We start from the raw sequence: 15,076 nt of genomic DNA on the forward strand, positions 1-15,076 counted from the left end.
CTGGATCTCGAATATCGGAGAACTCTCCGTCAGGCCTGAGGGGCATTGATTGACAGGGTAGTGTGAGAAAGTTTTAATGGTTTCTGTGCAGCACCCCATAGCACAGAGGTTCTCAAACTTTTTCTTTTGGAGGCACCTCCCCCCCCCCCCCCCCCCGATGCTATAAAACAAACTCCACGGCCCACCTGTGCCGCAATAACTGGTTTTCTGCATATAAAAGCCAGGGCCTGCATTAGGGCGTAGCAAGCAGGGCAATTGCCTGGGGCCCCATGCCACAGGGTCCCCTCTCAAAGCAGTATTGCTCAGGCTTCAGTTTCAGCCCCAGGGCTCAGGGACCTGGGCTTCAGTCCCATGCGGTGGGGCTTTGGCTTTCTGCCCTGGGCTCCAGCGTGTCTAGTGCTGGCCCTGCTTGGAGGCTCCCCTGAAACCTGCTTGAGTCCCGCTACGGGGCCCTGGACCCCTGGTTGAGAACTGCTGGCATAGTATACTTGGCTTTAGTTGTTATTTTCAATCAGTCTTTCTCACTCCATCAAATTCTTAGAAAAAAGAAAAGAAAAATGTAATTGTGGTTATCGTAATGCGTCCTGTTATATTTATCACCTTTGCTATCTCTCCAAATGGCAGTAATATTAATCACTAACTTCCAAAATTCAGCAAGTCCCCTTGTGGTTAAATATTGAACTTACTATGATAAGTAAGGTGACTTTACTGAAGTGAACCCTCTCGAGGGCACTTCTTTGGATTCAAGGAGAATTTGTTAGCTGGCTTCGTATTTGTATTGATTTTAAGGCGGTTGTCAGGATACAATGTGTCTTTCAGAAAAAGTCAGGAAACTTCAGCAGCAACAGTGTTGGGTTTTTTTACTTTGCGGTTTTGGTCCAAGCTTTAAAGGCTGCTTAAATGGTTGGCATGATTCAGCAGATTGACTGCAAAGTATAGTGGTAATTTAAATAAAATATTCAGATAGTCTAGGCCATGCCACTGGTTAGAGTTTGGAAGCCTTCATAGATGGTTCTTGGCGACAAAAATATCAATGTACCAGTTGGTTTATAGTGCTTGAGGGGAAGATGCGCACTTAGGGGTATGTGTGAAATGCTGTTTGGTGATGCATGCCCTTCTAGTGGGAGCACCTTTCACCTGAGTACTACTTATCTGCCTGTGAGATAAATGGTTTTATGTCATGGCTGTTTAACAAACGGACAGCTGAAGCAAGGAGAGGTGAAGTGATTGTCCCAGGCCATGCAGCGAGTCAGTGTAGTATAACTCGGGAGACCTGACTCCCAGGTCCCTGCTCCGGATTGCTACACCATATCATGAGCATGGAGCTTATCCGTGATCAATAAATAATAGCCTCTTACTAGAAAGATCTGCCTTTGTTTCTGTCGTTAGCTATCTCCGTGTACAGAATTAAACGTAATATGGTTGTACCTTTCTAGTCTCACTTACCCGAGGCTACTTAAAGCTCACTCACGAAAGCTCATGCTCAAATAAATTGGTTAGTCTCTAAGGTGCCACAAGTACTCCTTTTCTTTTAGTGTTGAAACAGAAGCACCTAATTTGGAAACCATTCCTGGACTGTAGGTGACCTGCCATCCATCTGTGGAGGACGATTGATAACCCGTGAGAGGAGAGTCGGTGATGACAACAAGTATGCTTTCCCAGTCGTGAAAATTAAAGTTTTTAATTGTCTGATATTTTTTAAAGTAACTAGATCTGCATGACGCACATGGCTGACGTGATCAAAACAGATCGTTGAGCAGCCCCTGAATCATGGGATTTGAAAATGCACTCCTGTACCTCTAATAGCAAGCTGAGTATTTTTAAGCTCTTTTACTTTTAGAAAGAATTCTCATCTGTCATTTGGTTTGCCTGAACTTCAGAGAAACTAGTGGGGCAGCTTATTAATTATTCATGTGCCAGCAACACTTAAAGCCAATTAAAATTAAAAACAGCAACATTGCAGCTAGCTGTAGGCATCACCAAATTGTCACAGCTGTGGCTGTGACTTTTCTATAGTGAGAGTGCTAGAGGGAGCTCTAACCTTGTTCAGAGGAACAGTATAGGAACCGTGCCTTCTATTTATCTAGCTGGCTCACTGTCAGCAAAAGCTGGATTCTCTTAATGTTTAATTTTGTTTTGTACCAGAAAGTTGTGTGCATCTTTCCCAAGACTGATCATTTAATGCTAGAGCCCTACCAAATTCACGGACCATGAAATCTGGTCTCCCCCCCGTGAAATTTGGTCTTTTGTGAGCACAGGAGGCTGGACTAGATGATCTCTCCAGGTCCCTTCCAGCCCTACATTTGTGTGATTGTGTGTGCTTTTTCCCTGTACTATAGAGATTTCATGGGGGAGACCAGCATTTCTCAAATTGGAGGTCCTGACCCAAAAGGGGTCGCAAGGTTATTTTAGGGGGGTCACGGTATTGCCACCCTTACTTCTGCACTGCTGCCTTAAGAGCTGGGTGGCCAGAGAGTAGCGGCTGCTGTCTGAGGCCTCAGCTCTGCAGGCAGCAGCGGAGAAGTAAGGGTGGCAATGCCAGCTCTGCCGTCAGAGCTGGGCTCCTGGCCAGCAGCCACCGCTCTCCAGTTGCCCAGCTCTGAAGGCAGCGCCACAACAGAAGTAAGGGTAGCAGTACCGCAACACACACCCCCAACTTCTTTTGGGTCAAGATCCCTCCAGTTACAACACTGTGAAGTTTCAGATTTAAATAGCAGAAATCATGAGATTTACGATTTTTAAAATCCTGTGACCATGAAATTGACCAAAATGGACTGTGAATTTGGCAGGGCCATACATATGCTCTTCCTAGCAAAGGAGAGTCAAACTGTGTGTTCTCCAATATGATGGTGCCAGGCGTAATGCATTAACTGCCACAAGACAGAGAAGAAACAAGGGAGAGATGATAGGATAGAGGAGGTATTTAAATGAATAGTGCAGAGAAGGTAAATTGAATGGTTCTGTTTACTCATTCTCACAATGCAAGAACAAGAGCACACCCAATGAAATTAAAAGGCAACAAATTTCATATTGATAAAAGGAAATGCTACCTTACTCAATACATAATGAATCTTTGGAATACGCTACCTTAAGATGTTTAGCCAAATACCATGATAGATTTTGAAAAAAAAGGATTAACAATTCTTGTGAATAACAACACGTGGAGTTGCACAAGACAGGATAAAAATGCATGAGCGATACCAGCCCTCTTGTTTTAGGGCATAAGGCACCACTTTACTGTCTGGGATGGATGAAACTTCTCATATGGATTTGATGAGCTGCATGACTTAATTTAATCTCATTACTCTTGGTACAAGAGAGTATAGCTAGGAGGAATGGGGTGAAATCAGGAAAAGAAAAGTGTAGGCTGAGTTAGAGACGACAAACTTCCAGACTGGAGACCATTGCACAGTCTAACAGATCTCCTGATCTAGGCTGAACGTAATCCTAGACAATAGAGTATGGTGAATAATCCTGCTCTGACTACCAGGGTAGGGACTGAGTGGAAGCTGAGAGGTCCCTCCCTGTCCAATTTGATTCTGTTACAGGCAGTTGCACTAAAGCTATCTCAGTTTGACTGACTCTCTTGAGGTGGGTATAATTCTGGAAGGGTGACTACCTCCTCTGCTTCGGAGTGTCTTGATTTATTTGCAGTGAAAAGATAGGAGTCAAGGAATATAGGGAAACGTGTGATTCTCTGGGCCGGAGATAGGAGAGATCTGTAAGATTTTCTGGTTGCGAGCAGAGGTTGCTTATTGTTTTAGCTATGTGAGGGGGACCCCAAAGACCCACTGGCTTCATCGCTTAAATTGTAAACTCTCTGAGGTAGGGGCCATCTTTTTGTTCTGTTGTACAGCACTTAGCACAATGGGTTCCTGGTCCGGGACCATGACCCTTAGGCCTACAGCAGTGCAAATAATGAATAAGGATGGTGATGGAGGGAGCCCTCTTTGGTCATGACGTTTGGTTATGTTTTAGGGAAGGAGTAGTCTGGAAAGAGATGCTTGCTGATGACTGGAAGCAATTCATCCCCAGCCTTTCTCAACCTCTACGCTTCTTCCTTGCTTACTGTAGAGCTACAGTCTACATGCTCTTCTTGTCTAGTCTTTAATTCTTTTGTGATCTGGCATATCCTGGACCAATGTATTCCTCTCTAAAGATATAGGGGAAATGGGAGAATTTCCTTTTGCCCACCCATTTGGAGGCCAGAACTCAGGCCATCTTCTATCAAGGAAAGGATGTGTCTAGTCCTAGGTAATCCTGAGAAATGAGTGGTAAAGCCAGCAGAATGACTGAACAAGCAAGATACCGTGTATGCTGGTGGATAGCAGGTAGGTGGCCTCATCTGGTGGATGAGCAAAGGCTGAGAGATGAACCCCTGCAGATTTTTGTCCATGGCCCGTTGACCAGCTTTAACCTGAAACAATACAATGGTTTGGTAGATGAGCAACCCAGCTCCATGCTCCCCGTGCAGTTGCCCCAGCACAGTTCACACCATCCCTCCTTTTCATCCCCGTTTCTCAGTTGTTCCTTTGCTTCTTCCCTCCCTGTTTGTCCAGCTCAAACAAGAGCTACATGCTGCTCACGGCAAGGTGGAGACATCACATGATGCCACCTATGACTAAACAAAGTGGGAATAACATGAACAGAGAAGAGATACTTAAGCTGGCTAAGGTGCAAAGTGAATGTTAGCTGTTCCTGCAGCTAACTGAATTAACTGGCCATTTCAGGAGCAGGGAAGGTGGTGAATTTCACTGAGCAACTTGTAGGAGCGTGTTTGCAGTGGGAGGAAGTGTGGATCAGGAGTCGTGCAGTTTTCTCCTAACCCCACTGCTGTTTTTGTTTGTTCTATGAAAGGAGGAAACCCTGGGATTATCTGGTGTTTAAAAGGCCTTGGAGTGTCGTGGCCTCTAATCCGAGATGGGGCACTAACTCTCATTGTGACCTTGGGCAAGTCACTTACATTCTTTTGGCCCCATCATTGCAAAAAGTGTTCAAAAGCAGGAAAGTCAGTGAAAAGTAATGCCACATCTGAGCTGTGCTCTCCTGAGTAAACTATGGGGAGAAATACCCAAGTATCTCAGAGAAAGCTGCAGTCTCTTAATGCTAAAAGTGTATTAAAGCTTTCCATTGACAAGACCAAGATGTTCCATGTATCTTGATCCTTTTATCCGCTGCACCCAGCCATGGACATTAGACCTATTAGGTCACCCCCTCTTTGAATGTGTTGTCTCGTCTCATTTAAAATTATTTATGTTGGCCTGCCCCCCAGTACACTGTTTCCTGGTGGCTTTCTGTCTGGGTTAAGGGAGTACACGAGGGAAAAAGGAAACTCTTCGGTAACACCCATAAAGGGAACTGCCACTCAGTCAGTAGTGTATGTGTTTACAAGTGGCTGTTTTAGAAAACTAGAAACCTGCTGCCTGGAGCATAGCCTACTCCTTGCCATCCCATTAATGAGCCCTTTGCTGCTACTGGTAAAGGCTGACTTCAGTAGATTGTTCTCCAAGTAATAATGTACATTTTGCTGCTTTCCCTTAACAGCAGTAATGTGTAGTAGTCCCAGCTGTCCAAAGCTGGGTCAGGTAACATATGCGAAAGGGGAAGTGTTTCTGTTTAACTAATTTAAGAGTCACTCTTTACCTGTCTAAGAGTGCCTCTAAAGTATGTGTAGGGTTTGGTTATTTCTAACATACCCCTCACCATGGATTCTCAGTGTTTATAGGGAAGAGAGGAGGGTTATTAATGCTACTGATTTGTTTTGCTCTCAGTAACTTGGTTTCTTTAACCTGGGGAAAGTGTGGCATATGCCAGCATTGTCCAGGTGCTGCCATCACAAGATGATTCCTCACCAGTCCCAGTTATTTTCAAAGGAATCCTACAGAGACTGATCAAACTTACAGTTAAGGTAGGGGGGAAACTCCCCCTTCGCTTCCATTTCTCCCAGCACAGAAATTTTATTTTGGTGGTTTTACCAACATTTAAAATCCAGATGTGAGACCTATATCAAAGGAAAGGTATACAGTCAGAGCCACCAGATTCCAGACAATTAAACTTTATCAGTCTGTCTGACACATTAAGTATTAGCTTAAAAGAACAGTTTTTCATCTGCTCTCCCTGTTGTGGTTTACTTTTTAGCAGTGTGGGAGAGGAGCTTCTTCTCTATCCAGCATTATTATTGCTGTTCTTTGTGTAGCAGGTGTGCAAGCATGCATGGCTCAGTCTTGCCCTCCCCAGTCCCTGGAGAGATTCAGCACATTACATCGGTGGTGCCTGCAGTTTTCTCTGGTCCCAGAAGAACACAACCTTTTCTCTAAATGTCACTCCTCTGATTTGGAGGTGAAGTCCTTAGCCAGGCACCCCTTAGCCCAACAAAGTATCGTATGTAGTTAGATGGTACCTCTGGGAACTTTTTTCAGAGAAACAGCCGTGTTAGTCTGTATTCGCAAAAAGAAAAGGAGTCCTTGTGGCACCTTAGAGACTAACCAATTTATTTGAGCATAAGCTTTCGTGAGCTACAGCTCACTCAAGTACTCCTTTTCTTTTTGCCCTCCGGGAACTGTTGCCCACACCAGCCCTCAAGAAGCACAGCAGCCTGAGCTTCTCATTCCACTGACCTTCCATCTAAATGTATCTTTTTTTCCTACCGAATTTGCCACTGTGAAATTAGAAGCCGGATGTGAGCAAGCAGCTAACAACCAAGTACAGGCAAAATTGTTACTTCTTTGGATATCCAGGGGGCTGTTCATTTCAGTTGGTGTTTTTTTAATTTCCTCCTGGAACTAAAATCCTGACTCCTTTGTGTGGGGCTTTCTTTTGACTCAGATGTGGTTGGTGGCGATCTGCTCCCGGGTTGTGTTGGGTTTTGAAAATGTTCCAGCGAGCTTTGCAGTGGAGAAACTGTAGTCCAGTACATGGCAAGTAAGCCCATGTATGTGCTAAACTAATGGTTAACTTTCCTGGAATCTGTTGTGCGAGATGGAGGCAGACGAAATGGGTAGCTTCTAAACTGAGCTTTTAAAATAAAAGTAAATGGACTGAGGTGTTTAATGACCTAGTGTTGTAGCTTTGAGTTCTATCAAGTCAAATATAGGAAAAACAAGTTCCAGCAAAAGAGGGCATCATGACAAATGGACTGCCCTTCTGGTGTAATTTCAGTTCTGTGGCTCATTGGCCCTTGGTTCTTTGTGCTAATCCCTCTTATGTGGGGATGGTCTTACAGTGTGGACGTTCATCCACTGGGAGCTGGACGGAGCCCTGCCTCTTCCAACCCCGCCCTTCAGAAAACCCCATTTTTTGTTTGAAGAAGTAGATTGTTAATTTCTGTCTGAGCCTTACAGGTCCCCATGGGGGGAGAACAGCTCAGTGGTTTGAGCATTGGCCTGCTAAACCCAAGTTGTGAGTTCAGCCCTTGAGGGGGCCATTTGGAATCTGGGGCAAAAATTGAGGATTGGTCCTGCTTTGAGCAGGGGGTTAGACTAGATGACCTCCTGAGGTCCCTTCCAACCCTGGTATTCTATGATTCTATGTTACACCCATGCTCCCAGGTCGATCTTGGGCATCCTCCTTCCAGCTTCTCAAAACAATGTAGTTAAAGAGATTACTGGTAAGTGACTTCAGAACATGTCCATCCTCTGTCCCAGCCCACTAGGGCTAAGCAATCTACCTCTGCAGCCCTTGGTAATTACAGGCCCAAGGAGGAAGACACAAGCCATGGGACTTGGGCCTCGGTGTCCTGCTGCCTCTGCTGTGTGCTGCTGTTAGGTCACCCAAGCAAACCCTTCCCAACTTGACTTTAAAGTACTAGTTCTTATTAGTTTAGGGGTCACATGAGGGGCATCGGGGCACATTCAGATGCTCCAGTACATCAGCATGCACTGAGTGGTATGTGGTTATGGGCAAATGATTTTGCGGCCACAAGGTGGCTTGAAAACCCAACAGTGCTGGAATTGTTCAGCTGACAGTGACTTCTCCAGATATAGAACCGTGAAGAGAGACACATCTTGCTGCTGTAGCTGCACCATTTAATTCCTCTGCCTTTGCCACCCAGCTTCTAAAGTGCACCAGAATATTTGAGCATGACTTGTACTGCTGTTTAATTCAGTTATTTGTCTGGATTCATTAGATTTTTTGTAATTGCTTAAACATGCACATTGGCCATGACTTTCCTTTCAATGTTGTTTGCTGCCCTCTCTCTGTTCCCCCCATCTGCCCCTCAACCCCCCACGTGGTACCACTGCTTTGACTTTCCCCAGTGTCTTTTATCTTGTGAGCAAAGTTTGAGCAGTACGCAGAAAGTTAACTGCCTGGAGTCTTTTAAATATAAGTAACACGCACCCAGTAATAAGCTGTCGGTTGTTTTTTTGCTGCCTGCAAAGAAACATAAACACAGCGCTCGTTTCTGGCAGGTTTTTACTGTCAGAGTTTCTCCTATTATATTTATCTTACAATTTGCCAGGGGGTGAAGTTATTAAGTTTTAGCAGCAGCCATCGATCAAGTTCACAAGTTAACACGATAAAGGCTTTGAGCCGCTCCGATCCAGGAAAATGATGATCCTCACTCGGTAATTAACTAAATGAGAAAGTTAAATCTTACTTGAGAGCTGGGAGAGATGGAAGAGAGGTGTTTGTCAGTTTCTCAGTGGAAATTAGAAGCAGTTTTCTGCAATTCCCTAAGCTGCTGCTCTGTCATATTTTACATAAGCACTGGGAAAACGTCTTGTAATTAGTGCTGTCAAGGAGGATTTTTTTTGCTGAAGGATGTTGGAATAATTCATTAGATTATCAAGAAAGGCTTGTGTCCTGAAATGATTAGCACAGTGAAATTTAAACCATTAACGATAACAAGTTTAGAGCTTGCTGCAGTGCAGAGGCACCCGGGGTATGTCTGTGCCTATTTCAATCATTTCTTATAATTAAACATTATGTCCTTTTTTTCCCACTCCCCTTCAGTAGGACCCATCCAAAAATGCTGTTAAGGTGGATCAGCGAGTTTACCAGCACTGGTGGTGCACATAGTTAGTAGTGAAAAGATGCAACTGCAAATAAGCAAGACAAAGTATTTGAGTTTGAGAACCAAAGAACACATGACCCCTGATGCTCTTTCGTGCCCACGTAAGTGACTAAGACATATTAGCGCTGGAATATCATGGAATGCCTTTCCCTCCCCTTTGGCTGTAGAGAAACTCAAGTGAGAAACTTGCAGCATTGTTTTATTTTCTCTGAACCATTTTAGAGCTTCACAGACATGTAGGTGCATTTCTTGTGGCACTAGCTGGGGTTTTTGAGCATCCACGCTTTGCAAGAGACAGGACAGTTCCTACCACAAGAAGCTTATGGTCGGAGTCAATATGTACACAAAAAGATCTCTAACATGGTTTTCTACAGTGAGTAGGGGACATCTGTGTTACAACCCTTTTCCCAAAAAATAAATAAATAAATAAAGATTGCTGGTGTGGCTGAAAAAATGGATTCTTGTAATAGTAGCGGAGAGCTGTGCCGGCATTTGGCTTTTCCCATACTGAAGAAGGACCCATAAGCCCCATCTATACAACAAAACAACCTCTGTTACTAAGTTGGTGGGCCAACCATGTTATACCATGGTTATTTTTGTTTTGTTCACACAAATTTAGACTGATCCAACCTTTGTTTATCCATACTAAAATGTTGCCCCTTCTTGTAGACGTAGGCTATCCTTTAGACTCAGGTCCTTCGTTATATTAGTTCTCTCCTACCTCCTCGTGCATACAAATAGGCTCTGTTAATTGTAGCCACTCAGAAAAATGGCCTTGTAATTGTTGTTTGCAGTGTTACTGTCGCTGTGTTTGTCGCAGAATACGAGAGAGACAAGGTGGGTGCGGTAGTATCTTTTATTGGACCAACTTCTGTTGGTAAAAGAGACAAGCTTTCAAGCTCCACCAAGCTCTTCTTTGGGCTTGACTGTCTGAGAGCTTCTTCAGGCCTGAAGAAAAGCTTGTAATTACGGACAGCTTACTAAACCAGTCTGTTCAGTGCCAGGATGTCTGACTAGAATTGATGGAATGCCTTCACTATCTTGAGTATTGTGTTCAGTGCTGGTCACCCCATCTCAAAAATGGTATCACTGAAATAGAATCACAGAATGTCAGGGTTGGAAGGGACCTCAGGAGGAAATAGACCTCTGCAAGTATAAAGGTGCCACTCACAGAAGCTACAGGTCCCAGCATGTCACGCTGCTCAGACCAAAATGAAGCACTGAATGGTGGCCCCTATCGTCTGCAGGGTCATGCCTCCACATTCAAACCTGGGAGGGAAGAAGAAAAAGGTGGCGGACTGTGATCTGCTCCACTTGGGCTACATTTGGGCGCTTTCCCATGCCGTACACAGATGCATCTTCTTTGGGTAACATGCAGTGATTGTTTGCGGTTCCTGTTGTCTGTGGTTATTTTTGATAGTGAGGCAGGTAATACATCTTCATCCCAACAAACAGTAGAAAGCTCTGGGCTGAAAACCTTTTGGGTGGTACATTTGTATGAATATTTAACTTCATTTTATTATCCATATGTCTGATAGCACTGTCTCTTCTGGAGGGGCTTCTTGATTGCAACAGATAAGAGGGCATTTAATGCTCTAGCAAATAGTGACTGTTCTCACTGAAAGGAGGACACAAAAGGCAGAAGGTACAGGTTTAAAAACCATGCTCTATTGAGATAGCCTGCTGTAAGATTGGCTGTGCAGCAAATGAAATGAGAAATGAAATGAGGTCAGGCTTGTAAAATACACCATTTGTCAACTATCTCCAGCATTTCATGGGTTTTTCTGTTTTGCAAACAGCTAAACTGCAGTAAAAACAGCCAGAGTCCCTCAAGGCTGATGTTCAATACAGCCCATCCTTAATCTTTGTATGCCATGCCATTGCCAGGAAAAATCCAACCTTTCACGCCATGGAGTTCATTCCCACAGTTGCCTCAGAGATGTCAGCGTTCTCTCTATATAAAGAGAGTGTCCAGAAGAAGAGTGTGTGTTTCTCCTCCCTCCAAATATCCCATTTATGGGACACTATTATCCACATGATGAGAGAATATAAAACCATTGTACAAGGATTTTATACTTTGCTGTTAGTTTGCAACTCTGCCACCAGCTATTAGCTATCTTTGATGATCCTTACTGAATGCTCCCAGAAACATTCCCCAGTGTTTGAGGACTCTCAGCTCCATTTTGAGGGGAATGAGAAAGGAAACAAAACAAGTGTTGCAGACCAGTTTGCTCGTGATGCAAAGTTGAACAATGATACAATCTGTTATCCTTGTACCGTACTATGGTCTCAGAAAGTCAGAGTTAATTCAAACCATAATACAAAGCCAGAATATACTTTTTGTTAAAATGGCTGCCACTTACCAGGGCAGTTTTGTAAGAAAATCTATCCAGCCATCTCTGTTAGATGAAAAATTAAGTAGATTTTAAAGCATTCTGTCACTTTTGGTAATCCAAGGTGTGGGTAACACAGGTAAGGATTTTAGGTGGACAGGGAGGTGTAATCTGGGGTACAAGCCTGGGAGCTAGAAATTCCTGAGTTCTTGTCCCTGCTTTGGCAGGCACTTTCTATAGCCTTTTAGCAAATCACTTAACATCTTTCCATTGATCCTTCCTCCCAGTAAATAGATTCTATGTATATTCCTCTTAGGTACAAATTACATGTAGAGCGTGTACAGTCTGGTTATTTTCTTTTAGATTGACTAAAATATCATGAATTTTGTTAATACACATTGTGGTATAGCAAGTCAGTGAAACTGAAATACTACATCACAAAATATAACTTGTATTTATCATGATAGGTGCAATTTGGTTTTAATTGATAATTCATAATGCAGTAGCAAATGTAGACTAGAGTGTTTTTGTAAAAGAAATGATCTAATAATGTGAACTGTCATTACAGTGCCGTCTGTTATTAAAGCTTTGCTGTGACGTAGGGCTAGACACCACCTTTTAGTAAGACTTACCAGGTTTGCAGATTACTAAAATGAGAATTATCAAGGTTCCATGGTACATGGATATATCTTGACAATGTCCCTTTAAAACTTGTCTTGGTTAAATGTAAGACCATTGTACTTGGTTTTATTTTTTATTTTTTTTAAGTTGGGGCAGTAGAATCCTAAAAATAAACAGACATTCCCTTAGTTTAGTATTTAATAAAAGCTATTTAGTAACCAGCATGGGAAAACATAATTTCCCAGTTGACAGCTAATTTGGCTTGGGATGTGCTCATGGTGCAATACGTGTGCTTTTCTTTCAGTTAAATCATTAAAAACAAAACTTCCGTGCATCTTGCTTTTAGGCGATAGAGTGAAGAGTCTGTTTTCTCCTGTCCCTGAGATCCCTTCTTCAAAATCAGACTATGTTGAGACCTTCTGGCAAAATATTAACAGTGACTATAAAGTTTAGTATTTGATTCTTTGCATGAAGTACAGATGAGCACCAGATGTTGGGGTGTTGATTTAACAGATTTTACTGTATACTATGTGTGTTATTAAAATGATCGTTGTGCAGTTTCTTATCCATTTCATGTATTTTCTATTAATTTTAGCAGCAGTCCATTGTAGCCCTGAAGCAAATACTTTAGAAGAGAAACAAAATACAAATGCAGTCTTCTGTGGTGCACTGAAGTAGCTGATAATGGCAAATTAGGAATCTGTCAGCATTTTACTGTGTGTAAAATGTAACTAAAATGTGTTTGTATTAAGCTGCCACTCTTGTTCTCCATCTAACCACAGTGCTTTGTGTACAGCTCCAGCATGAACTGTACTGTCCTCCAAGGTTACCAGTTTCTGGGGCCACTTGCGGACTGACAGCAGCAAATGGGATATGCAGACTCAGAATGTTAGCATCCCAAGCTTTATTTCATGTTTTCTTCTTTCCTTTCAAGACAAAACTTGCCAATGGCACTTCCAGCATGATTGTGCCCAAACAAAGGAAGCTGTCTGCAAGCTATGAGAAAGAGAAGGAGCTGTGCGTCAAGTATTTTGAACAGTGGTCCGAGTCCGACCAAGTGGAGTTTGTGGAACATCTCATCTCCCAGATGTGTCATTACCAGCACGGACATATAAACTCGTACCTCAAACCCATGTTACAGAGGGACTTCATCACTGCACTGCCAGGTATTTCCACCCGGTTGGGGGAAGGATCTTCCAGGTTGTCCTTGAAAGAGCTATGGTATTTGGCTTCCTCTGACAGTGGGCGTTCCCTGTGGGAGAGTGTTCTTCAGGGAGAAGTTTTGCGAAGTAGGTAGCAGCAGATTGTGAATGAAAGGCTTTATAGAAGTGCACAGTAGTAGTAACATTTCACTCAATATCACTACCCTTTTGATTGAAATAAATGGATGATTTTACCAAATGTCTAGGGCATGTGACACAGAAAACAGAGCATCTGATTGTCATTAAGACAGTAACAGTGTCTGAATAACAGAATTTTAAAAAATTGTAACTACCTTTTATTGTCTCTGGTTTTCCCTTGGGATTTTTTCATTCAGAATTTTGACCCCTTTTTATTAATAAAATATTTTCCTGTAGCTACGGATTTGAATATTAATTACCTACAGTGAACAACATGTCAGGATAAAGAGTGGACGTGATAACATATTCATATTTTGTACTTCTACAGTGCTTTTCATCTGAGGACATTGGCCCCAGGTAAATGTTTGGCTATTGTGATGAATGGGGGTCACAGAACTACCTAAGTAGAGGAAAGCACTGAGCAAACAATTCTGTCAGTACCCCTGTGAGGGAGGTACCATTATTTTCCCTGTTTTACAGATGGGGAAACTGAGGCACGGGATAGTAAGTGACTTGCCCAAGGTTGTGCAACAAGACAGTATCAGAACCAGCTTTAGAATTCTAGCTCTCAGTCCCATTCTCAAACCATTTGATCATACCTCCATAGATGATATTATAATTCAGATGGCTTGGTTCCTGAATCTCTGATGGAATTAAGTAAAATGTGTTGCCATCTTTGCTGAAGACTCTGAACACTTAGTTGAAGAGAAAATTGCTTGGAAGAATTTCTCACACATATTGTTTATCCTGTGCAGACCTTTGAAGAGCTGCTCAATTCCTACGTGCTCCTTCTTTCCAAACATTTGACTTCTAATGGGATTGTTCCACATGATACTTAAATTCTAGGGCTGAAGAAGGAGAAAACATGTTTGTTTTTTAATTGTGGATCTTATAAAGAATAACGCCATCATGGGAGTGTTGCTAGGAAATTAAATACACAGATTCCTGGGATTTTATAAATTATAACTGCCTCATAATCAAATGGCGCTGGTAGACCTTGAAAAAAATCTTTGTTGTGCTAAGTGTGTTATTGTGGTAGTTTTTAGAGGTCTAATGGCAATAATCTCATGTACCAGAGCAGCATTATAACGTGTGGAACTCTTCTGTTACGCAGACATAGGGAGCAATTTGAAGAGGCATTTGCCTTTCCATAGTTAAGACTGAAGCACGCTCACTTTCTGTTATAAACCCAATTTTTTTCAGTCCTTTTTCTGCCCAGCTTCATCAAAGACAAACGAATCCACCTCATATTTCACCCTTGGGGCCTTTTTCTGGAAAGTTTTGGCAAGTAGCAGAAGTCGTTTCAGAAGGGATTTAAAAAATTTTCTTTGGGTGGTTGCAGACATATTTTCCATTCAGGTGTGCGTGTGCCTGGTGCACCCAAGCCAGAGAACTTTGCCTAGTAGTACCCTGAGGGGCAGCACCCATGCCCTGTGTCTCTTAGCCCCTCCCCAGGCTATTTAAAGGTAGTGTTCCTCCGAACCCCCTCAGTTCCTTCTTGCCACTCCTGAGTAGACTCAGAGCACTTGGTGTGGTATTTTCTTCACACTGTTCCATCTCGGTCTCTCTTGGATTTTGTTGTCCATATAGTAAGTTAGTTTAACAGTATTTATGTTTTTAGTTTATAGGAGTTAGAATAAATATTCACTCACCAAGGTTTAACTGTTGTCCATTGTTTGGGGTGGCTGTTCCCAGCAGTGACCCCCCATATATGGTACTTGTTGCTCCTGGGAGAAGGACACATTAAGGAAAGGAGCTTCATCTGCAAA

At 42.8% G+C, this 15,076-nt stretch overlaps 1 protein-coding gene across 17 annotated transcripts in view; it reads left to right on the top strand.

Annotated features, from left to right (window-relative positions):
• The window catches only part of BTRC (beta-transducin repeat containing E3 ubiquitin protein ligase), a 167,735-nt gene that overhangs the window by 118,414 nt on the left and 34,245 nt on the right, over nucleotides 1-15,076 (top strand). For all 17 annotated transcript variants that reach the window (XM_077823297.1, XM_077823302.1, XM_077823300.1 and 14 more), the window contains one exon: nucleotides 12,902-13,133. In XM_077823297.1, the coding sequence (XP_077679423.1) occupies nucleotides 12,902-13,133 (232 nt within the window). The remainder of the gene's footprint in view (nucleotides 1-12,901; nucleotides 13,134-15,076) is intronic.

This window comes from Eretmochelys imbricata, chromosome 7 (assembly GCF_965152235.1).
Source record: "Eretmochelys imbricata isolate rEreImb1 chromosome 7, rEreImb1.hap1, whole genome shotgun sequence".
Lineage (NCBI taxonomy): Eukaryota > Metazoa > Chordata > Testudines > Cheloniidae > Eretmochelys > Eretmochelys imbricata.